General features: G+C 38.0%; 2 protein-coding genes across 4 annotated transcripts in view; both read left to right on the top strand.

Moving 5' to 3' along the window:
• Positions 1 to 1251: 1251 nt before the first annotated feature.
• Positions 1252 to 4850, top strand: LOC117163635 (popeye domain-containing protein 3). 2 transcript variants are annotated; one of them, XM_033346119.2, is made up of 7 exons: positions 1252 to 1474; positions 1588 to 1722; positions 1817 to 1998; positions 2269 to 2508; positions 2694 to 2846; positions 3159 to 3303; positions 3425 to 4850. In XM_033346119.2, exons 1-7 carry the CDS (start codon positions 1420 to 1422, stop codon positions 3595 to 3597), a joined length of 1083 nt encoding a protein of 360 aa, XP_033202010.1. In that variant the 5' UTR covers positions 1252 to 1419; the 3' UTR covers positions 3598 to 4850. The 2 variants fall into 2 exon arrangements, with proteins under 2 accessions (XP_033202010.1, XP_033202011.1); XM_033346120.2 differs by lacking the exon at positions 1588 to 1722 and having other exon boundaries at positions 1254 to 1474.
• Positions 4851 to 8726: 3876 nt separating this feature from the next.
• The window catches only part of LOC117163525 (popeye domain-containing protein 1-like), a 64068-nt gene continuing 48876 nt past the window's right edge, over positions 8727 to 23918 (top strand). Inside the window, exons 1-2 of one of the 2 annotated variants that reach the window (XM_033345867.2) lie at positions 8727 to 9725; positions 12826 to 13148. The gene's annotated coding sequence lies outside the window, so the exon portion shown is untranslated. The remainder of the gene's footprint in view (positions 9726 to 12825; positions 13149 to 23918) is intronic. The other variant, XM_076622183.1, reaches the window with a different exon arrangement.

Consider the following 23918-nt stretch of genomic DNA (forward strand, 5'->3'; position numbering starts at 1 on the left):
TGATAAAAAATTAGTATATGACGCATGTTAATCACTATTATAAGCATCCTCTATTATTGATACATACAAGATCTAATAACCAATAAATATGATAAAAATAAAATGTTCAGAAATTGTATACCTTGTACGGATATAGATTTAAATAATATACACTTGAAATATATGAAAAGTATACCGTACACTCTATACAATCATACTATGCTATACAGGTAGTTCGTAATTACTTTACAGTATTTGTTTGCTTTATTCCCTGCTTGCATACCTGCTCGGGTGCGAAGGATATATAAGGCCCAAATTTTTCTCGTGGCCACTAGTTCTAGTGTTATTCTGGTGCGGGAAACATGGAGTACTTAAAATCGCTCTTTGGCTTTAACACGAAGAAGGAGGTACCGCTCTTTGACTTTAACACGAAGAAGGAGGTGGACTTTGTGTCAAAATTACCTCTAGAGATATCTCAGTTAATACTCCGGAAGCTGGATCCCGAAACTCTTTTAATAGTTTCGCAAGTTTCGCATGAGTGGCACGAAGTATGTACTTCTGATTGGTATTTGAGAAAAACAGCAAGGGACTATTTAAAACAGAAAAAAGAGGAAGAGGAACAGAAAGAAAAGGAGGATGACGACGAAGACTACGACGACGAGGATTTCAGCGGCGACGACGATTTCAGCGACGACGACGAGGACTACAACCTCGACGACGACTTCAACCTCGACGACGACTTCAGCCTCGACGACGACGTCGACGACGAAGATGATGACGACGCCAACGACGACGATTTTCTTTTCAACAACGGAAACTATTTCGACGACGATAATGACAGAAATGGGAACGGAGAGAATAATGGACCAAGGGGAAATCGTAATTGTCCTATATGTATGATGGAGAATGGGCACGCACCTGTCTTAGTTTTCTATAATTTGTAATTCTTTGTAAAATTGTAAGGAATCTAGTAAATTCAGTAGATTTGATTAAAAAAGTTAGTTGATAGGATTAGATTTAGATGCATTGGTTTAGAAAGTAGTTTTTTATGAAAAATTTCAATTTCCAAAAATGTACAAGATGTATATAGTGTGTATTATTTACGTAATAATGCCTGCGAACGCCAGAAACTCTGGCACAATGAAAAACTCAACACGATCAAAAATGAGCGGTATGATCAACTTTATCAACGCATTCCTATCTTGCCCGCAATGGATATAATCTCGTTCAAAATGTGTCTGCACCACCAACATGGAAACCAATCGATTTAAAGCTTTAGCGCAAGCGCTAGAAAGGATGGCGTACGTTGCGCCCCTGCTTTTAGGCAAAGAGATTGATAAATTTCACCAAAACAAACCAGAGAGCATGGACAATAAGAATAAGTAGCCGATAAAGATCCATTGTTCTTCGACACCATTCATCGGTAGCGATTTAATCGACATGAGTCCTGGACTTGGACACGACCCTCTTCCTTCGTACAACATCACCGCATTAGGTAAAGTCAAATACGTCTATTCGTTTTTTCTTGCATGTCGCGTTTTCTTATAATATGTAACCAGTAAGTTGTACAAGTCTTATGAAATGCAATTATTCTCCTATCATGTTCAGGTAATACGGCATTGTGTTTGTGGCAGCAACCGCAGCATATATTGTTTCAATTGGCGAATTTCTGCTTCGCGTTGTCGTATTCAGCACCTTCTTCGAAGAAAGGGATATTGTTCATGCATTCTGTCCTAATAATAGGTTAATAGATTTATGCATTTTCCGGGAAGAAATCAACGGAATTTCTCAAATCGAACAACTCGTTTATTAAACTTCGTAAATTTTGTCATTTCAGGATTCATGCTGTTGTCAGGCTGGGCATGGCACGTGATCTGCGCACCGGACATATTCTCTTGGAACTTCAGTTTCCTGGTATTGAACATCGGTCAACTGGTTTATATCGTTTATCAAATGAGACCGGTGCGATTCGACCCTGAATTAGAGGAAGCGTACCACACTCTTTTCTATCCATTCAAAGTGAGTACTTTAAAACGTTCGTGAACAGTCCTCAAAAATTTTGTATGCGGTTACTGTTACCGTCGTATAGAGAATGATAGTTAGTCGCGCGATTTCAATGCTTAATGATTCGCGCATCTGTAGATATAAGACGATTTTAACATTCAGTGGTTAATTAAAACGTCAGAAAAGTCTCCAAAGGGATTTTTGCAACAAAACAGCGATATAGATTGTCAGAATTGTTACGTGTAGAATCGACTTTTATAAGGAAGATTTTATCGTTGAAAACAGGTGTCTCGACTGCAGTTTAAGAGGCTAGTGTCCCCAGAATTCGCATCGATAATGTCGTTGCATGCAGGTGAGGCATACGCAATGCAAAATCTAACTCGCACAGACAGATTAGGACTACTGCTTAGCGGCAAGGTAAACGTTCTCAGCGATTCGAATTTCCTGCATCCTATTCTGCCTTGCGAGTTCCTAGATTCGCCGGAATTCGAGAGCTCTCGGGCATCCGTGGACGACAAATTTAAGGTAAAAGTTTGATATCAGATTAATATTATCATTTGAAAAATTTACTATTTATCTGTTTATAGTAGTAATCTATCGCAATGTCGTAATAAATCGGAATTGGATAAAACGAAACAAAGACAATAATTATAAAGTTCGAAAAGATGAATTTATTACGTGAAGTTACAATAATTTACTTTTGCGTTCAGGTGTCAATTGTCGCTGCAAGCTCCTGCAGGTACTTATATTGGCAAAGATCCGCGCTGGAGTATCTCCTCGTGAAGGAAGCATATTTAGCCACAGTTTTAACAACGTTAGTTGCCAGAGACATTGCCACCAAATTGTACGCTATGAACAACAAGGTAATAACAATCTCTGGTTGTCATTAGTTCCGTTCTTTTGATACGGAGAATGACTACAGTCATTGGTAGTACAACGTTTATCGAATCCAAAGGATGATTAAAATTGCTCATTTGCGAATTTTTATGGAATTTTTATTAAACTTAAATAATTCTCGAATTAACGTATCGCCATAAGAATATAAAACGGCGTAGAAAACGTAGCCTGCGAATCGAAGATAACATTTTAATACGACGATATTAAGACGTTTTTAAGATTATTCTGCTCGATTAAAAACAAATGAACATCTTTTTCTTAGGATAACATCTGCTTAGATTGTTACAGATAAAGGATCGCATTTGGATATAAGACTGCCAACTATCAGCGCAGGGTTAACGATAAATAGCGAATACAGGAGCCCGAGAGCATCCAGACAAGCATTGATTCGTAGGAAGGAATCGTCGATGTCTTCCGATAATGGTAATCTTTTCTACTCCAATTCCTATTCGATTTTAATATTTTATTCGTTTATTCAGTCAAGTATTGATCAAAATTGAGTTCATATTTTTATTTTATCGATATTCCTATAATTCTTTCTTAGGTGTTTCTAATCTAAAAGATCGTCAGGTGAACAATCTCTCGAAGAAAGGAGCGCCGAACATGGAACCTCTTCCAGAAATGCCTTCGTACGACGACTTGGCGTCCAGTGGTGTGGAGAGTTGGTTAGATTCGTCGAGCAAGTATCACAGTTGCGAGATCGTGGACGAAGAATAGCAGGAGGCCTCCTTAACGCCGGACACATTTTACGAGGGAGATAGTGAATAGTGCTGCGTTAGGGAATTGCATAATAAATCAAACGAAGACTGCAGTGTTTTAACCGAACTTTATTCCAACGAACTAAGTGATAATGATAAAATAAGCCAGATCATTTCCAGTTGGTGGTTTCCTTTGACGAACGAGAAACTTCATAAACGGGAATCTACTCGCACAGTTTAGAAGAAATGTCGATTTTAGTATAAGTTGTTATAATTGTAAGAACAGAACGTAAGTATACAAGTGTGCAACGCGTTTAATTCTCCGTTGATTTTTCTTTTCATTTATATATCACTTATAACATTTTAATTCTTTTCTTTTCTCTCTCGATTAAGAATATGATAAATATCGTAAAATAATTTTTTGTTAAAATGTTCGATTAATGTGTCAATTAAAAAACATTATGATAGAGTAAAAATGTAAACTATAAATACGATCTACGAAGACTTAATCAAATGGACAACTTTTAATATCTACTTTATTGAAACATAGATATTGATATACTAATTAAATATTTAAAAACTACTTAATGAAAAAAGTGTGTATTAGCGTGTGAAGTAGAATTATTTTATTTTAAACGTAAAGAAAACATAAGTAAACGATGAATCGATATTCCGGTAGCCTAAGTCTAAGCAAAATGAACACCAAATGAGACAGTCGTAGCGCAAGACACACTCTAAGGAACGGAAATAGTGTTTAATCAAAGAATAAAATGAGCGTGGAAAGCTCAGGTGTAGTGTTAAAAAATCTACCTGAAGCACATTTTTACACAATTTAGAAGGAGTTTAACACGCACAAGAAGCAATTTTATTCATTTTTAAAAGTAAATTTTCAACAAGCTTTTCCGCGTGGAGTTGTATATTTCAAATCGCGTGGATGTTGTAATTTTGAGAATCAATTTATTAAGCTACTACAAAAATAAATATTACTAATCGATATTACTAATTCGCAGCCTCGCTAGATCTATAATTCAGATGTCGTTAACGTAAATAGCAGAAAAATGCTGTCTAAATGCAACTAAAGTTTCGAGCGATAATTGCGCGAAAGTTCTTGTGCAACGAGGTATCCGGAAATTCTAATTAATATAACTATCATCGTTCTATCAATATGCATTGTAATGTTTAAATACGCATTTTATATATGTTTTAATTACTATTTTCCTGTCAATAAATACAATAAATAAAAACAAAAACTTGTACGGTACTTGTACACTCTTCCATCTGCTGTTGATTTTTGCCTTTAATTAAAACATTGTAAACTCTTCGATGGATAATCATGCTGAAACAGGAATATTCGTGTTGAAATTAATTTTTAATTAACGAGATAGATCGAAGAATCTATTACATTATCACGACATTTTTAGGATATTTATGTAATATCGTGATGTAATATGTTTACAAAAAGTGGACAATAGAGATGTTAATCAGACAGAAAAGACGATTGTGGCTTAACTTGAACTATTCATACCAAACGTACAGAAAACAGCGCAATCCACACCCTCTCTCGGCAACGCCACTCGCAAACTCCGTCTCCGCTCAACTCGCACTCGGCTCCTCGACTCGCACTCTGCTCCTCGACTGACTCTCTGGCCGTTGTCGCATTCTGTTGTCCTTTTCCTAGGCCCACCGCACACGTGTTCTGCAGACGCTCGTAGCCAGGGTCACGTAGGTCTTTTCCACGAAACTATGCACTTGAAAAGACCGATGACACATTGATGGGCCCGACGGCGCCTCGGCTCTCGCGACATTGTTCATAGTTCGCCCGATATTTTCCAGGCCTTTCGTCCACGATACTACATTTATAAACTGTTAGAATTTTATGATTTTTTTTTTAAATAAAATTTTGAGAATAGAACTGAATATTTGTATCATTACTTTATATGGAAGATAATTACAATTAACGCATATTGAAATGTTCGGCGTATTCATTTCACGATGTTTCTTATGGATTATACATATTCAACTCATTTCATTAATGGTCAATCCAACATTGCGATATACACTGGCGCACATAACTCGTAATTTTACTTTTGTACGATTTTCGTTTCATTTCCACGTTTGTTACCCAATAAACTAGTCTTGTTACCTGATTGTAACTTGCTTTAGGAACATAAAATTTTACTTGTGATTTATTCGATTCTCACAATATGAAGTAATCGTTCCATAATCTCCCATCCTTGATGTAACGAACATTATAAATTATTAGCTCTTTCAGTTTTGATAAAAATTTCATTTATCCAAAAATATTGTATATTTCACAATATACAATATATACAATTTCTAAAAATTCGGAGTCACTTAAGAACTTAATTCACATAGAATTTTTGTAAAAATATTCATTGCATATTTAAAAAATAAACATTCGTTTCAATTATATCGGAACAGACGAATACATTAAATAAAGATACAATGTTATCAAAAAATGAATTTTTTAAATGACGATGATGAATCGATGTTAAGGAAGTTACGTGTTCAAAGCGTTATTCACGTGTCTGCAAGAAGTTATTCGCGTATAGTCTGAGACGATCAGATAGATTGACAAAAACGAATATAGGCTAGCAATTAACATTTGCTTTATTATCTTTTCCCTCTATCTTGTCCGAAGGGCCATTATCTACTTTAATTCAAAGTGGCTCAAAATATAGCACGGATAGTCGAAACGGACCTTCAGCGGAAGAAGATTGATCTGATGGCGAAATACGACGGTCAAGTCATTCGTAAGTGTAATTACCAGTGGAGTTCACTGAAATAACCCAATTACAGTATCTACGATTTCATGAACGTCAGCGGAAAACTACCATTCTTCTGCTTATAAAATGCAATTGGTCTGACATGCAAATCGACATTTCATTTTCCAGGATAATTTTATTGCTTTCTGTATGATAAAACACGATCAAATTAAGCGCAATACTAGTTACGATCACCCATTCAAAATAAAATTAATCGTACATTTCAATTACGTGGAATTAACATCGATGTGCTTGTGTGTAATTTTGGTATTACGTAAACACGTTCTGCGTGATAAATCGGTATAAAATGGTTATCTTGATTAAGGGCACCTGAATTAACAAAGACGATGAGCGTTGAAAATTATCGCGACTTTTCAAGAGATAGATGATTTCACGGAATGAAGCGATAAGAACGACGAAGAATGTAGTCTATTTCTCTCAGATCTGTCTTGTAGTCAAAACCTTGCTTGACAATGTTCAGTGAACTTCAAACTATCAAATCTTTCGTAGTATTAAAACGTGAAAAAGCTCATTATGCATCGGATAATATCTAACGACAGTATTACGTCAGAAGCAATATATTCAATCCTTAAAATACAAAACATGATACGTATTATCCTGACTGTTTTAAAAAGTAAAAGACGGAAATTATGTGTGTTTGATACTAAAACTTGGAGACACATATTTTTGAAATTACGAATTTAAAAATGATTAAGAACAAGAAATTAAGTCATACGTGTTACGTATTTTTCATGAAATTACGAACGTTTCAAGATTCATATGCCAGCCACTGTTCCTCTATTCTCCTCATTTCCGATTCGCTGCAAAGTGTAACGACCACGGAAACGCTTCTACAAACGTGTTCTCGACTCTAATATCGAGCAATCGGAGCTTGATCGTTTGTGGTACGAAAACGCCGATTCGCGCCTTTGCTTATGCAATTGGGTTACAAAGGACGAGGAAAGTGTAACATTCCTGCCTCATGACGATGTCGATATATGTATAATCCGTTTCTACCTACCTTCCTTTATTAAAAGATATTCAGCTTCGTGGATATTTCCTATTCTACAAATTGGTTTAATAATCTGATTCTTATTTTCATTCTTATTTTAGGTCTAAATCTAGCTCTAAATCTGAAAATTTCTAGCAAAATTGCGAGCCTAAATTTGACTAAAAATCATTCGTAGAAAATATTTTAAATTGCCGCAGCATATTGAAATTTTCAGCAGGAATAATAAGAGTGTGTTGGAAGAAAATGGAACACAAGGGAAAATGGTCGTGAAAGGATATAGACGGGAAGGTGGATCGAAAAGGGGTTAGCGCGAGGGAAAGTAGGATGAAGGTATACAAGTAAACAGTAACGAAGTGGTATGTAAGCATCGAGGAGCTGAAGGAAGTGTGCAAGATGCGCGCATATAAACGCATCCTTCACGCGTCCTTCTCGCAACGTTAAAGGTTATGTTCCTTGAAATGAGCAAGGAGGGTGCTCAGCGGGAGAAAAGTTAATGGGGTACATGTGAGAAAAGGTAACGTTGAATCAGAAAGTTACATAAAGATGGGAGAATTAAAATTCGAAAGTGATACGTACTGTGTGCAATAACACATTAAAAGTAAAAGAGAAATTATTAAAAATAATCGAATAACAGCTAGTAAGAATAAAAGAATAAAATTCTTCCGAAGAAGATATCTTCTTATACATAATACGTAAATCTTCGATCGAGTACAAATTGTCCAAAAGATACTGTATAAATATGGAATAAATATAAAATAAAAAATGTAATGAAATTAAGCGAACAAATTACTGATTTGATAACATCGATATTTCTGATAACATCGAATTAAATTTATTTTACACTCGACCCGGCCGAGGTAATAAACTGTAAGAAGGGCAGCGACCCTGTAAAGTAATACCTGGAAATAACGCGTTACAATGTACGATGGAGGAATCTAGAAGATGGATAAGAGTACAGAAAGTTAGGAAGAAAGGCGGTATTGAAAAATACGTCTGGCCAAAGTAAGTGGTAAAAACGGAAGGAGGGTAAGGTCCAGCGAGAACGGGGTACAAGACACCTAAGTAAATAGGAAGTAAAAAAAACAAGAAGAACGGAGACAAAGAGAGCGTAGCGCGGAAGAGGGCAAGGGTGAACTACTAAGGGAACGAGCTATCAGTTGGAAGCGACTAAAGCTAAAGGGGAATACAGGAGGGAAGTATTGTGGTGAAAGAGAAATGTTCGGTCGCAGTCGTGGCGGGGGTGCGAACCGAAGTTCGTGAGAAGTTGGCGAGATGATAGTGGCGGGTGCTGCCACCTGCGTGGAGGGCGTGGCGCTAGTTTTATCGGAGTTTAGTCTAACGAGAGCTTTGGCACGCGTCGCACAAGTCGGAAGCAGCACTCGTGTCGCTTTAGTCAGCCGCGTGAGAGCGAGAGAGTGACAGAGAGGGCGTGAGAGCGCGAGAGGCGAACGACGGAGAGGGAAGAGCGAGAGGCACGTTAACGGTGAGCGTGAGCGAGACAGAGAAAGGATAACGGTAGAACGTCGAGAGGACCGAGTGGAATACAAGCGAGAAAAAGATAGATCGGGAGAGAGTGGGCTAGGTACGGTAGCAAGTAGTGAGATGGGTGTATGCGTGTAGCGGAGAAGAGCAGATCGACGGCGACGACGACGAAGAGAGAGAAACGATGTCGTGAAGATGAATGAACGAGCATTCGGACGCAGTTGATGTTACGACGATGGGGAAGGTTCCCAAGTGGAGAACGCGGTATGTATCGGCGCCGCCAGAACGAAGGACAGCAGATCTAAAATCGCGGTGCTGATCGTGCAGACGAGGAGCATAGCGGCGGCAGTGACCATGGCGCCCCTGCTCGCATGTAAACAGTGCTTCATGCTCGACGCACGCTTCGAGAGTAACGTTACTGGTGTCAGCAGCATTTTTCTCATCGAGAGTAAACGTAGCTACAGTCGTCGTCATCGTCGTCGTCGTCATCGTTGTTCCCCAAGTTCTCGTCGGTTCCCCCGAGTCCGATGAACAGCCATCATCGAAGTTGCAACGTCGTCGTCGTCGAGAATATCGCGGACGTCCCCGAGGCAAGACGGTATGGATGGTAGAGACGAGTCATGATCCTCGTCCTGCCACGTCGCCGTTGTCCTCGTCCTCGTCCTCGCCGTCGCCGTGGTGGTCGCCGTCGCCGCCGCCGCGCGAAACCGTGTTCCGGCCGTTTGTGTTTGTTGATTCGTCGTCGATGCGTCGAACGTGTGTGCGCGTGCAAGACGCTGAGCCAAACCTTCGAGCGACGGTCAAACGTGATTGATGCGTCACGCATTCAACTGCTACCTAACAAGTGGTAACGAGCCCGAGAAGCGAGTACGTTAGTGTTTATCCTTGTGAATCTTATAAATTTTTTACTTTTTTTCCCTCGTTGTTACGTCCTTCTCTTACCTCGTCTATATCTTTTACGCGAACTCGATCAGGTTTTAGTTGTTCCTTTTGTATCATCGACAGATAATCGAACGGTGGTCAGAGTATAAAGAGAGAGCACATGTAACCTGAGCGAACGTGCACCGCGAGAGCAGCGTGAATGCGGCGTTGTAACGAATCTTGATGATTTTCGTCGTAGTATGTAGAATTATGCCTGAGATGTCAGAGATGTGTTCCGCACGCGTTTAAAATTCATCTTAACTTCCGTACTCTCCGAAGCGTTTTTCGTGCAAAAAAATTGTATCGTGATCTTTTATCATGGAAATTGAAATTGATTTGACACGCGTCAGTGCAAAGATAGTCTGTTGCATCAGTAGTAAGTGATACTTGTACCCGTCAACGTATACCTTCCTGAAAACTCGTGTTAAGGTTATTTGCAGCTAATAACTGTGTACCGCATCGATTTTCGAGAGAAGCGTTTTTGTAAACGGTCTTAAACTTATTCGAGTACAACGTCTCTGTGTTGTGACAGATAAAATGGAGCATTGTTATTAATTCTGAAGCGTTATAGTATTACGACTTTACGCGATCGTGACTTTGTTAGAATTGAGGTTATTTTCTCAAAAACGATCAATTTATTCGTTAACGTGTATCTTGCAAAATCTATCGACGACTTTTTTAAAATTTCGGTTTAATTCTAGAAATCTAATCTATGTAACGTTTTTCTATCGTACGTTATCTCCTTCTTGCTTTTGATTAAGAACCACCCGGTAAAGTTAACGCGGAGAGGGAAGCTGCAACGTGTATCGCAAATCTGTCTCGTTTCTTTTCTTTTTCCCACGTTTCTTATTCCTGAGAAGTTTCATTAATACGAATTTCATTTATTCGACTTCTTTTTCGTATACTATAAGCGTTGAGCTAATTTCGGAAATTTGTTACATCGTTGGCGGCGCTGGGCCTTTTTTACACGAGTTTCTATGTATCGTGAAGCTCTATACGCGTTGTTCGGAAGTTCGATAGTCGAATCGAATGGACAGGTGGCTCTGTGCAAATCTTTCACGGATTCCTCGGTGTGATTTCGATCTCTTTATTCTATTCGACGTTCCATCAATTGTCTTTTCTTCTGCTTTCGCTCGGTAAGAATTTCGAACGACTAATTTTGCCATTTCTGTCAGCTTCAATCTAAATTCGTATTATTAGTTATGCGACGTAAAAGAAATAAAGATCGTCATGTTACAGTTTAAAATACTATGGATCTTGTTTCTTTTGCGATAAGCTTTTGCTTACCACACGTTCGATGATAAATTTTCAGGAATTGCGATTAATTCGCTGATATCGATGCCAGAGGGCAGCATTTAGTTTTGTCAAATAATCATTGTTTACAAAGTCAAATGTAATTATTGACGATTAAAAACGAAGTACTCTCGCTAAATGACTGTTGTTTATGAGTAGATTATCGGAAACGTGATGTTATCGTTTTGGCGAATACTTGTAAAAATCGTAATTCGATATATATTTTAACGAAGAGATATTCAAGCGGTAATTTTTTGATTTAGTTAATTTATCGTAACGTTAAAAGTACGAAAGAGTAAATATCCATTTGCTGGAAATACGTATTCATACGCCAAAATTTATTTATTTAAATCATTACTTTGTAAACAAATTTGTGAATGTCATTGAAACGTGCATAAAGATACGTGCAAAATTGTGATTAACAAAATTGTACAGATTTTTTTTTTATAAAAATGCGTAAAATAGAGTGTTCTCTTTTAAAGTTTGCATATTAAAATTTTGATCTTGAAACCGGCGATAAGAGAATGCACACGATATCAGCGCATTGCCGAAGATTTATCTTCGAAGAATTAGGCGGCCTGGTTTCCGATCGGAAAACATAAATCTCGAAAGCTGGCTGGTCGATCGCGTTTGATAAAAGTTCTGGTCGCTAGACTTGCTGAGATTCGTGATCAAAGTTGAGAGTTTCAGCCGAAATTGTTAGCTTTCAACCTTTTCTTCCATGTCGATCTTCAGAAACTTTCTGGACGCTAGTTACTTTCGACTCTATCTGTCGAGTTGTTTTTCGTTGCAAGGAGAATCGATACGTCTCTAGTCTCGACGCATCTTTCCAACTGTCCGGAAGCTGGAGGCATTTCGTGAAACATGTAGAGAATTATAGGAACTTCGCTGAACGATATTTTGTCCCGAGATGAGACAGACATTAAAATGCGTTTGCACAAAAACGTTTCGATAACTGAGGTTACATTTGATAGACAATCTCTTTCGAAACATTGCCAGAATGGAGTTAACGATCCAAATGAATTGTATAACTGAATAAATATTGCTATCTGTTATCATGAGTTTTTAGAACGTGGGAATTCGTTCAGCGCGGTTTTAAAAGCTTCAGCTTTGTTCTACGCTTTGTGAAAAAGATAACAATAAGCAACGAATGAATAGACAAATACAATATTAAATATACTTTAAAGCTGCAGTATTAAAATTCAAATTGAAACATTTATTTAAAATCTAAATACGAATGTTTTTTAAACGCGTCACCGATATGAATGAAAAGTTCAATTCTGGATTAACCTAGATCTAAATTAGACTCTACAACTTTTTCAAATATCAGTGGATCATCTACGTGAATCTACGATCTCAAAGAAACCCTCAAGTATAAATAAGCGCCAACGATCGAAAACTTTAGTACATCCACCAGCCCTTGATACGAAACTACCTAAATATCTAGTTACCAGTAACCGATGTATCACGCTATTGGTATTTGATATTTACTCCAACCCCTATGTTCCACTACGATAAATATAATAAATGTATTTTGTAATCACGGTCCACTTTGAAGACTAATTGTAAACTACCAAGTTAATCTGGTAAAATCAAATATCGGAAGCATGATTGTCATTTCAAGCATCGATGTTCGTACCGCTAAAAGAAATTATAGAACACGTAGAATTACTGTTAATTTCGAGTTGAATTGTTCTTTGGCGAACCGCTGGATAATATGTAATTAACCACTGATTGTCGTGTGATGTTTCAGACGAATTCACGGGCCGTTCGTGTTGCGAAACGAGCCGCGATATCCAGTGACTCGTACGCCGATGAGAGAAAGGACGCGGTTCGCGCGAGTGTTAGCACGCGAACGATCGATTACAGGGCTCGATCGGACATCGTGACTCTGTCTGGTCGTTCGGTGGTGAGGCAAGTCGATGGCAATGGTGTTGCACGAAGTGATGACCTTCTGCGTGGCCGAATTCGGAAGAAGCTCATCTCTGTGTTGCCCCTTACTATTGACGCATACGTACAGAAGACTGAGGTGTATCATTCCGCACTCCAAACAACATATCGCTTATCCACCATAAGGTAAGGAAATGTTTTTTCTACGAAGACCATAGATATGAAATCGATAGAAAAATAAAAGTATAATTATTATGATAGTTACTTTTGAAATATACAGGTTTGATTGATTTTAGTTCTTTTATTTTAGCTCTTGTTGGAACGTTTTACTCTTTCTAAAATTCCAGTACGATCAAACCTGGATATCGCTATCAATGATCTAAGTTTATGTACCATCGATATGTTCATCCGTCGTCGGACGAATTTCCGTTAAAAATTACCTGTTCTGAAAATAGATTATCTCTTGGAAAATTATACGATCTCGTAAAAAAGAAGGGCTTTTGTAATCAACGTCATACGCTTTTGAATGTGAATGATATTAACGTCGAACTCGAGTATTCAGCTTTATGAATAATTTTTTATTCACCTTGATCGGATATATGATAGAACTTTTAAATATATTTGCATAATTCGAACGGGAAGATATTGTTTTGTAAAGTTTCTCATACATATGGCTCGAACGTATTTTATTTATTCGTCAAGTGGTTTATATGACGTGTTCCTCCGCATTATTTCTTAAACCGTTTTATAAAAGCTCAGAAGTATAAGTCGTAGAAACTTTTGCATGACGAAACTCTGGTACATTTAAGCAATAATTCTTACACAAATTATCTCCTAATTCTAATTGAAGGGAAACAAGCACGGATTTAAAGATTTTATATAAACTACAAAATACTATAATTCAATTATTATATCACAGTTTCAACATCATAATTTACCTTCTTATAAAATTTATCTAGCATTTGTCGTATCAAAATAGGAAATTTCTTCAATCACATGAAATATAGAAGTAATTCGATTATTGTCCATGTTCAATTAATCATGCTTCATCGTCGTACGCGGAATTCGAAAATTATGGATTAAATTTCCTTCGTTTCTGGTGACGTGCGAAATCAGCTTTAAACACGATCGATGAATGACCGATCTATACAAGAGACCTGTACATTATATTATTTATCAAAGTTTAATGAAATTCACTGTGCAGAATCGATTGCAACGAAATTTCGCGCACGAGTATACATATAATACACGTTGGATCAACGTATCGTCGTGCGATGTGTTCGAAAACAAACATGCAGCCACGGCGTGCAGAAAGGATGAGCTTCTCTTTCATTTGAGCTTGGCGTCGCTTGATTTGTATTTAAATTTATTCGAGGCTGTTTAACGCGTTCCAGAAACGCATCGCGTCGTAACTCGCATCGCTTTCGAAACTTCCATCGCTTCCGAAACGATACATCGTATCTCTGGAAGCGGTAGAAAATTCGAGGCCACGGGTTAGTCATTAAAAAATTAATTGCGGCATGCGATCTTAACGTATTACCATTTACCTGTTGCGCGTTCGTGACGACGTGTAAAAAGACGCGGTACGATCGAGTCTCGTGAACTGTCTGGTATTACACGGGGGTGGAAACAAACCTGCGATGGAATCGATTGCGATACTTGGTTTTTCTATGAGAAAGTTATCCGGGTTGATCCTATTGTGGACAGTTAATTATAACAGTTTTCGGTTAAGCTTCCACAATATCAATTGTATCATAGTTTCGTCTTTACTCGTGTCCAACAGAAGTTTTCTCATCTTTTCCTTGCCTCTCTTCGTGTAGCGATTCGCATTAGACGAACTAGTATTATATCGGACAGAGAACAAAGCTCACAGGCAGACGTGTCTAAAAGAAGTCTCGTAGGTCGGCCAATCGAACGATATTTGTTAATCGTTGCAACGCCATTACGGGACAAACAACGCAGTTTACTTGGTTAACATCGTTTGCGCGGAAGTAATGTTTGCTTTCGTCAGCGACCCTTGCTTTAAACGAGATTATAGGCCGCAAAGGCGAGCTTTTATTTTTATCTCTATTCACTCCGCAGATCGTGATCTGGCTAATAAGCGTTTTCCGGATGCTATTCTAACCCTTTCTTGTGTACACACTAAAAAGCCGTGACATTTTCCCCCCAATCGCCAATCGCCTTTTTACGAACTTCTACGTGTCATATTCAAAGGGCCAAATTTTCCTATTCATATCGAGGTACTACCAATTAATATTTAAGTTAAATTACGTTTGGACTTAATTAATTAGTGTACTAAATGCTACAATAAATACAATGGCGATACTTTTTGTGGCCATTCTTTTTACTTCGCTTATTATGTTTCATAAAATAGTTGTAGCTATATAATGTTGTTAACGATCTAAAGTCATTAACAGTGTCTCATAGGCAACATATTGCGCAACAGAATTACCACCGAATAATTACTGCGCGTGACATTTGCATATACACGGCACTCGGTTCGTAGTTATTTTCGTTATTGTTCGTAGAATGTAATGTTTCTAAACAGTCGGTTTCCACTAGAATTGCATGTTTCCAACCCGCCATACATCGCGCTCGACGACACGTGATTAGCAGCTAGCGCTTCCTAATAGAGAGTTTTAATCGCCGTTTGTGTCTATTCTGTTAATGCCGTTAATTACTCTATCGTGACGAACAAAATCGTTTTTCCCCTTGATCGTATAGTATCTTTTTCCGTGGAAATAGAAATAAACATCTCGAGAACTTTTAATCACGGATTATATTTTAGAACTTGGTTTATATATACGTTGTGTTGACACAAATTATCATAGACACATAATTAATCGTTAGATAATCGATTAGACGTTTTTCCTCCTTGTTTCACGCGACAATAATTATTTTCACAAATTGCAACTTGTTTCTCGTTAACCTTTTCTTCGTGAACGAAAGTCTACCTCTGTAATGGTTTCTGTAAAGCGAATATTCGGTATGGAAAAGTGGTTTAATGCGATCGACGGCATAACGAGCTTGTCAGCAAGCTAGAAAGATCGTGCGTTAATTGTTATCGAGTATTAATTAATTCTTTCGAGTAAACGTCATTTTTTTATCTTCGTTAAGGTTTAACGAGGAAAAAAATATGCCGATAACTGTTATATCAAGTAAAAAGTTGTGTTACGACCGTTCGCGGAGAGACGCGGTCGCGAGGAAAACGCGTCAGCGAGAGGCGTAAATTCTCGCTACGATTCGGTGAATCGACGCCGCGAAGTAGTCGTTCCCCTGTTTCGATTAAGATAACAGAGGTGGTTGAATGAATATGACACAGTAGTAAGTTATATTTCACCGTTTATTCCACAACTTATAACGAGGATAGTTACACTGGTGCGTATGTACGAGATGAGTGAGTGACTGATCTGCGGGTGTGTATACCCGCTCGAAGGATGTTGACCGTTCGAAGGATGTAAAATCAGTACTTCTTGGGAGACGATGCTGTCTCGGAGGAAGGCTAAGGATCAGTGTGTCTAGCGCACGGGACCATCGGATTTGTTGGTGACGATTTTGGCTAAGAGAGTGAGGGAAATAGGCTTCGTTGTTAATTGGTTAAACGAAGGTTGGTGGATTAGGAAGGGTCTTAGCTGCCCTTGATAGAAAGTTGTTATTAGGAAGCATCGTACGTGGAAAAACCCAACTTTCCCTTGCCAAGCCGTAGTAAACAATAGTCTTTAGAAACTGATTTAGAAAAGGACATTTGTTGGGTCTGAAGGACCTTAACGAGCAAATTACTCGGGTTTATGACGGGTACTTAGGCTATTGAGGGTACGCCGTACGGAAGAGCGGACATCTGGTGTCCGTCTGGCCCGCGGTGTGTGACCTGGGCCAGGCAGAGAGTCGCGCGGCGTAACAAGTTGAAAGATTCGAAATTTCTTTCTCAACACAGTTTTGTTAGATTTTAACCAGCATTAATTTCACAAAATATCATTTTTATTTTGCGAATTGTTATTTGCGTTTTGTATTAAATACTTATAAGTTCAAGTAAGTAGTCGTTCGTTTAATTCGGGTCTGCTTTCGGTTTCAATCGGTTACAAAGATCGACAAAGGGAAGACCTGAAAGTTTGCTTGCCAAAGGACATTGTAGTTTTGTAGAAGAACATTAGTCTCGTTTAATTACTTTTACTTTTCGCCTAGTCCCTCAAAGAGTTGGCAGAATATCAAAAACTCTTTGCCCCTTTGGTTCCTACATCGTTCCATCATTTGCATTCTATTTGCCTTTCTTTTTGCATCGACGAAACATCTTGTTCCTGCATATGGATCGTACAACTTGGTAATGCTATATATCGCTTTCAGTTTACATATATAATCACAGCATATCGGGTTAATCGAAACATTTGTGCGAGGAGACGTTGGTTTTCGATGGAAATTTGATCGAATCCGAATCACGAACTAACGAGCAATCTGGACAAACGAGGCTAATTCATGCGGCCAACTGTCGTGAAAACTCGAGGCACGAGCGTTCTAGAAACGACCGTGTATCTATACGCGTTCTCCGGTGAAGCTTAAATACTCGCAACCTACGTGAAAGCTTCAACCTCGTCAATGAAATGGAGATATAATGGAACGAATTGGGATGGAACGAGGTGACGTGTATTTCGCGAGTATACTCGCACTTTACGCTTGGGCCTGTGTTCTCTTTTATATTTGAAAAGCAGGACGACAAACAGAGCTGTGGCATTTTTGTTCATTTCATCGAAACGTTATGAGAAAATCGAGCGTTCATTGGGTATTTCAATGAACATACGAACCACAACTGCGGAGAGCCATCCTTTTTTCTCCATTTTTATTTCCTATTTGGTTTCGGGGGATTAGGAGATTCTCAACCGAAACCTAACACTTTTTGCTCGATTGGTTTATGGTTTCGCATTGGAGGTTCGCGGTATGTTTGACTGTGAATAAAGCGAACCGTCGAAGTGGATTGGATTTATATTGTTATGGGAACGTTTTACGTTTGACGAATATATGATATAACTTCTTGATGTCTTTTAATGCTTTTTATTGCTGTTCGTGGTTTGAATCGTAATCGTTGGATGTGTAAATTTTATTTGTTCCAGGGAAATAGTTTTTAAGCGATTTGCATTGAGCGTCGTATGATATTTTTATTCTTAATTTGCATATTCATTCTCAGCTCCACGGTTACGATGCTCCTCTTTTTGTATTTTATAAAGATGTTCATTGATTTTCTTGTAGTCTCGTTTTCGTATAGTCGGATATTCCCTACGTCTTTGAAGTTTCATCGCCAAACGGAATTCTCTTTTTTCATCGCGAGTAAAGTTTCTCGTGTTAAAGGGGATGCTTTTGCATGATCTCGTTCCTTCGTCTTCTGAGACGTTATCACAATGCATGGCATGGACCTCTGTTTGCCTTTTGACGTTACCTCGTTTTATTGTTGGACGGTCTTGGAATTTTTATGGTTTAAAGAGGAACTTCCCGCCACTATGCATGTTCCGCGTTTTATCGTCGACGGTTCTCCCGATAGCTAAAACGTGACAAACTACAAACACAACGGAAAATATTTTATCCCTTTCTTCATCGATATCTTCCATCGTGAAAATTTTCCTTCATTGAATTTTTTCAATTGAATTTTTCATAAACAACACGTGTATCGTATGTATAGCATAGTATTCGAATGAAAGATTATTAATCGATTTCTGAGAGACGAAGTCCTCGTGTGTATACGCGTATGTGTATGAGTGTGTGTATTTGACATTCTTTCTATAAACTCGGGCTACAACTTTTTCAACAACCTGCATAATCCGAAGAAACTTGGGAAGACAATGTTTAATCTGCGATGCATTATTAAGAATCGATCCGCGTCGTACTTTGCCGACTGATTCCATAGGATCTTTCGATCACGAAGTTCTCACGATGGATCGGGTCTAGCGTCGTATAATTAACTTTTAAATATTTGCTCGCAAAAGAGAGGCGGAGATAGGATTTTAATCGCGAACGGTATTTTTCATCGTGCATGTATGTATGGAATATACGTGATCAGATCGAGCGGAAAAAACATTGAATGGCGCAATCTTGTCTTTCATGTTCCGGGTCACGACCTGGGATGCGCGTGTGCCATTGGATCTTTTTAAAGATTTTTTCCTTGTGTCCATTTCAGCTTTCTTTGGTCTTGCACGTATGCTGTCGTTGCTTTACCGAGAAACTCGTATTTGTTCGAACGTATAATTTATTTTGATGCGTAACAGACAAGGAAACGTATTTGTAATCAACGGGCTAACCCGACATTTGGGACGTCGTTTGTACAGGATCATTTGCATGTCCGTTTCATTCGCGACTGATTTTCTCCGACATTAGGAACAGGTGAGCCGTCAAGCTTTGACATATTTCCGCAACTATTCAGTCTCGTTGCTGCGGTTTGATAAATCCTAGTCGTCCATGCTGACTCATTAGCATAATAGGGGTTAATTTCTAAGCAATGGACAGGTATATGCGTCGACGTATTAACAAGCTCGAATTTTTGGTATTATAAGTTTCAAAAATGTGGAAAAATAATTAAATACGGGCGAAGATAAATGTCTCGAGAGACATAGATTTAGGTTTTGGACACCGGGTATAGCGTTCTGGTTAAGCTTAACGAAGATATATTATTTTCTTGCAAAATGTGAAATAGATGCAGCTTTTATGATAATGTCAAGACGAATGTTAGCTATCACGATAACGTGACTTTGAAATTCCAAAATCTACAGCACGATTCACATTTTCGTCTTTATTACGAGTTATTGATGTCTAATGCTCTAAAACTAGCGGTGCTTTCAGCTGGATTTTCCCCTTATCCCTCTTATAAATCCGTCACGGTAAAAAAATTCTTCTCGTGAATGGGACGCTTTGTCATTTCGCCTTTCAACTAATTTCAGAATACGTCAAGATGGGAGGAAAAGTTGGAGAAAATTCAGCATAAACCAACTCGTTTCTCGTCTTATCTAATTTCTTGCGTATCTTTCATCTGGTTTATGAAAAGCTACGTTCTAAAGATAACTGTACCACTTTTTGCTATCGTACGAAAATATTTGAATTTCGAATCGTTTAAATTGAATTGTCCTGTGTAATACTTTAAATTAATATCTGCGATATTATAAGCACTAAAAATTAAAGCAATAAAATTAAAATTAAAATTTTAATAAATTTCAATAAAATCGAAGCTTTTCATCAATACGATTTACTTCTACTTTTTGGTTGTAAATGCGTTTGTTAACAATGCTGGTCTTTAGCGCTACTTTATCGATGCATTGTCGTATTTGCTACAACTTTTAGTTTAGACATCGTCGTAGTTTACGGATTTCGCGTTGGCCACCATTTCCTGTACAGTGAAATTACTTTCTTTGTTGTATAAAAGCAATGCTTTACGGCAGCTTACGTCAAATAGCGTTACGTATATTAAGAAAAATCTAAGTGGACTAAAGTAAACGTATTTTCTTGTTAAATAATGCATCAGTGAAATAAGTTGATTATGATATAATACTGGTTTAACGACCAACGAATCCACTATCTTTTAATAAACATAATTATTACACAGTGAATAGAAAATTATTTTTTAATCCACGATACATTCAATAACGGAAGTGGCATTTCGCAAAATCAAGAAGAACGAAAAATCTTTTCCATAAGCTTCTTTGCTTCTTTTGAAACCAGGTGTTTAACAAGATAATATTTTCTGATAATATTTGGTGTCATGATAGTTCCATTATTCCGATAACACGTTTGTCTCTAGAATACACACGCTTCTCCCCTGGACATTTTAAACAATTTGAAGATAGAACACATCGACGCCGAGAAAGATGGTCCACAAATCTCGACGTTACATCAGAGTCAGATATATCGTTTTTCTCAGGAATTCTGTCCCGGATAAGTCGGTGCATATAATCAGAATCGAGGAATACGCTATTTTCAAGTGAAATCTTATTTCGTTCAATGTTTAAAGAGATTAAATAATTCCACGTTTTCCGTAGAAATAATTTCTGCTTCGTTTTAATATGATCTCGAAGGATGACACACGTCCATGCTACTTGAGGTCGGAATTTGAGACGATCCTTAGTTCAGATAGTCATTAAAAGATAATTAGTGATTAAAAGTTTGCCGACAAGAGTTGAACTTTTCTGCCACTTTTTGCTCGAGTTAGTCTCAGAACGGTTCGGATAGCGGTTCATTAACGAAAGAAATCACGAATACTTAAGCGGGTTCTTGAGTTTTTACAATTTTCTTTTGAATCTCTTGCAACAATGTATAAAATATACTTCTTCGGTATTTAAAGATATAACGTCGTGATGGTATTAAAAATATTATTATGTCGATTATAACAATAAGTGCTCTAGATGAGAAACGGAGCAGATAGCGATTATTTAATGCAATCAAATTTATTTTACGTATGTTACATGTACAATTGGTGTTTAAAGAGTAATCGTCTAATGGTCCAAGATAAAAAGGACTACGTTGTTCTGGTCGATTCTGCTTGGGGATAAACCCCACGCGAATCACCCCTTGCGGGTGAAAGTTAAACTTTACCTCGAGAGTATTGCTAATTTAAAACACCACATTTCCTGCCAACTAGTTGCATTCATTTAAATCACCTACCAATTGTACAGGTCTAATTACAACCAAAGCGAAGAGGGAAAAACATTTTTCAATAATCGTACGATTAATGGAAATTGTTTAATAAAACGATCGACGTGCAATCTTTTGATATCGATGCTCTATTTGTCGACGATTGATTTAATCGAACGATGTTCCCCGTCGTAATTGTAATAATATTACAAATGTATTAAAGTAAAACTAATATCTTCATGCCATATATTACTTGACATAATATCAAGGGGTTGATCGTTCATCCTTGTCTCTGGTCTTAATGTGGCATTTTAACGCGTTCTTCTTATAAAATTATAACGACGATTAAAGCGATTGAAACTCGTTTTGTCTCGATGAGAGTCGAGACGAGTTCTGGGTCAAATTCTCGCGGAAAGTTAGCAAGAATGGGCTATACTATTCAAGGATTCACCATTATCTCGAAATGTCAACGAAACGAACGGTCGAGCGAATTCGAATTTTCCATGGAACGGAGCAGTCGTGGAGATAAAACTTGTCGTTAGGTTAGCTTCGTGACGTAGTGGAGTGGTCCAGGATCATCTGGTGTGTATTCGTGAGTAACGTTGGTCGTAGTGAAGGAAACCGGAGCGAAGTAGACCGCGTGGCTTCTAGTTGGAAGTAGAAAGGGTCGATAGCCCTGGTCGTACGGCGCTCGCGCCATCAGCATGCCATAGGCTGTTACGAGGGCACACACGCGCGCGCGCGCGCGCGCGCGTTTCCACGGCTCACTGTGTACACAGCAGCCATGGGTTTTGAATCGCGAGTCCTCGTGATCATGTCGATTTCGGCGTTGTTCTGCCGTCTGGTTATCTTCAAACGTATGTGTTTGCTGATTTGATTGATAAACACCATTGTATTTTGAAATGTTTGCGTTCATGATGGCTATGGATTATCGACAGGCAGATTAGACCGAGCGGATTAAGAATTTTTTACGATTAATTTCCACGGTAATATTTGGAAAGATTCGGCGAGAAACTACTTCGAGGATGTTCTCTTGATTCGTTCTTACCATTCTGTAAATTTCATCTTTACATTTTTCATAAGATTCTATGAAATGTATCGACTGTGTACCGAATAGTAAGTTAAGGATTGCGCAACAAATTATTCGGTGACGCGAACGGAGCATAATCTTTGTTTCACATGGCACTAAAATATCATACTGAAAATCGTGCATGAAAGTCGCGCGGTACACGTTTTATCATCATTACTAGCGGGTTTATCGGTAACGTGGTTTCAGGGTATTGCGTAGCATTGCGAGAAATTCCCCTAGAGGGAAACGTGACGAGACTAGAGGGGGTTGAAGGATTTATAGGAGGAGTAACCCGGATGCTCGAAGTTGAGCCTTCAAACGAAATGTGATTGCAAGTAGAAAGCGACGTTTTTGGACCGACAATCGGTCAATAGTAGGAAGGCGAAAATCAATGCGTCGTGACGAATGGAACTGTAAATATCACTGTCGATATTTCTGGTAAATTATTTTTACGAAATTTTACTTGTAAAACTAATAATACAGAGAGTAAATAGGCAGAACTATACTACGAATGAAACGTATCCTGTTGTTTAAAAGCGAAAACGTCGAAATACAGGATATCTTTGTTCGGTCAATATTTCGATATCGCTGTTTACGCGTTGTATCATATCGTGTACCGTTGTATCATTGTATACCATAGTGTAGTTCACGTTATTGATATCGCGCGGTATTTTTTTCTCTAGAAATTACGTGTGATCTGCAGTTTGAAAATACCGTTTAACGTAACTCTCCGTGGAACATTTTAATATTTTGCAATATTTTTATAATACGGGGAACAAATACGAATTTGCATTTAAGGGAAATACAAGCGGAGATAAATCCTAGAAATCTAGACGAAGTTGAAAATTGAAGAAAATATACAGGACTAGTGTGTGGGATATTCTTTGGCAAGGATACGTTAAATGACATTTAGCATAATTTAGGTAACATCTGTGGAAGAGCAACGAGTAGTCAAAGGGTCGAGGAGCGTAGGGTACAAATAGAATAAAAAGTTTAAACAGCGAATAATTAAGCAGTTGCCTCGTGCAGCTTAAAATGCCACAGCTTAATAATATTAATATGATATCGAGTTAATTCTCATCTGGAACGTCTTTGTAAATCTCCCAGCAATTTCTATTTCTCCTACTATTCCAGTTGCAAATTATATTTTACGGACCATGTGTTTATAAAGACAAATTTAATAAGAAATATCGTACGATAATATTTGTAAGAATATTTATAAAACGTAAGTATTTCGTAACATTAATGATATTTTCTCATATGAGATTGCTCACAATTATTCCATA

Source organism: Bombus vancouverensis, chromosome 10 (genome assembly GCF_051014615.1).
Source record: "Bombus vancouverensis nearcticus chromosome 10, iyBomVanc1_principal, whole genome shotgun sequence".
In the NCBI taxonomy this organism is placed as follows: Eukaryota; Metazoa; Arthropoda; class Insecta; order Hymenoptera; family Apidae; genus Bombus; species Bombus vancouverensis.

Excerpts from the sequence above, each read along its gene's own strand:
- LOC117163635 (XM_033346119.2), top strand. The coding sequence starts at position 1,420 with ATGAGTCCTGGACTTGGACACGACCCTCTTCCTTCGTACAACATCACC. Across the intron at positions 1,723-1,816 it reads GCATTCTGTCCTAATAATAG|GATTCATGCTGTTGTCAGGC; the intron begins GTTAATAGATTT and ends TTGTCATTTCAG. Across the intron at positions 2,847-3,158 it reads TGTACGCTATGAACAACAAG|ATTGTTACAGATAAAGGATC; the intron begins GTAATAACAATC and ends ACATCTGCTTAG.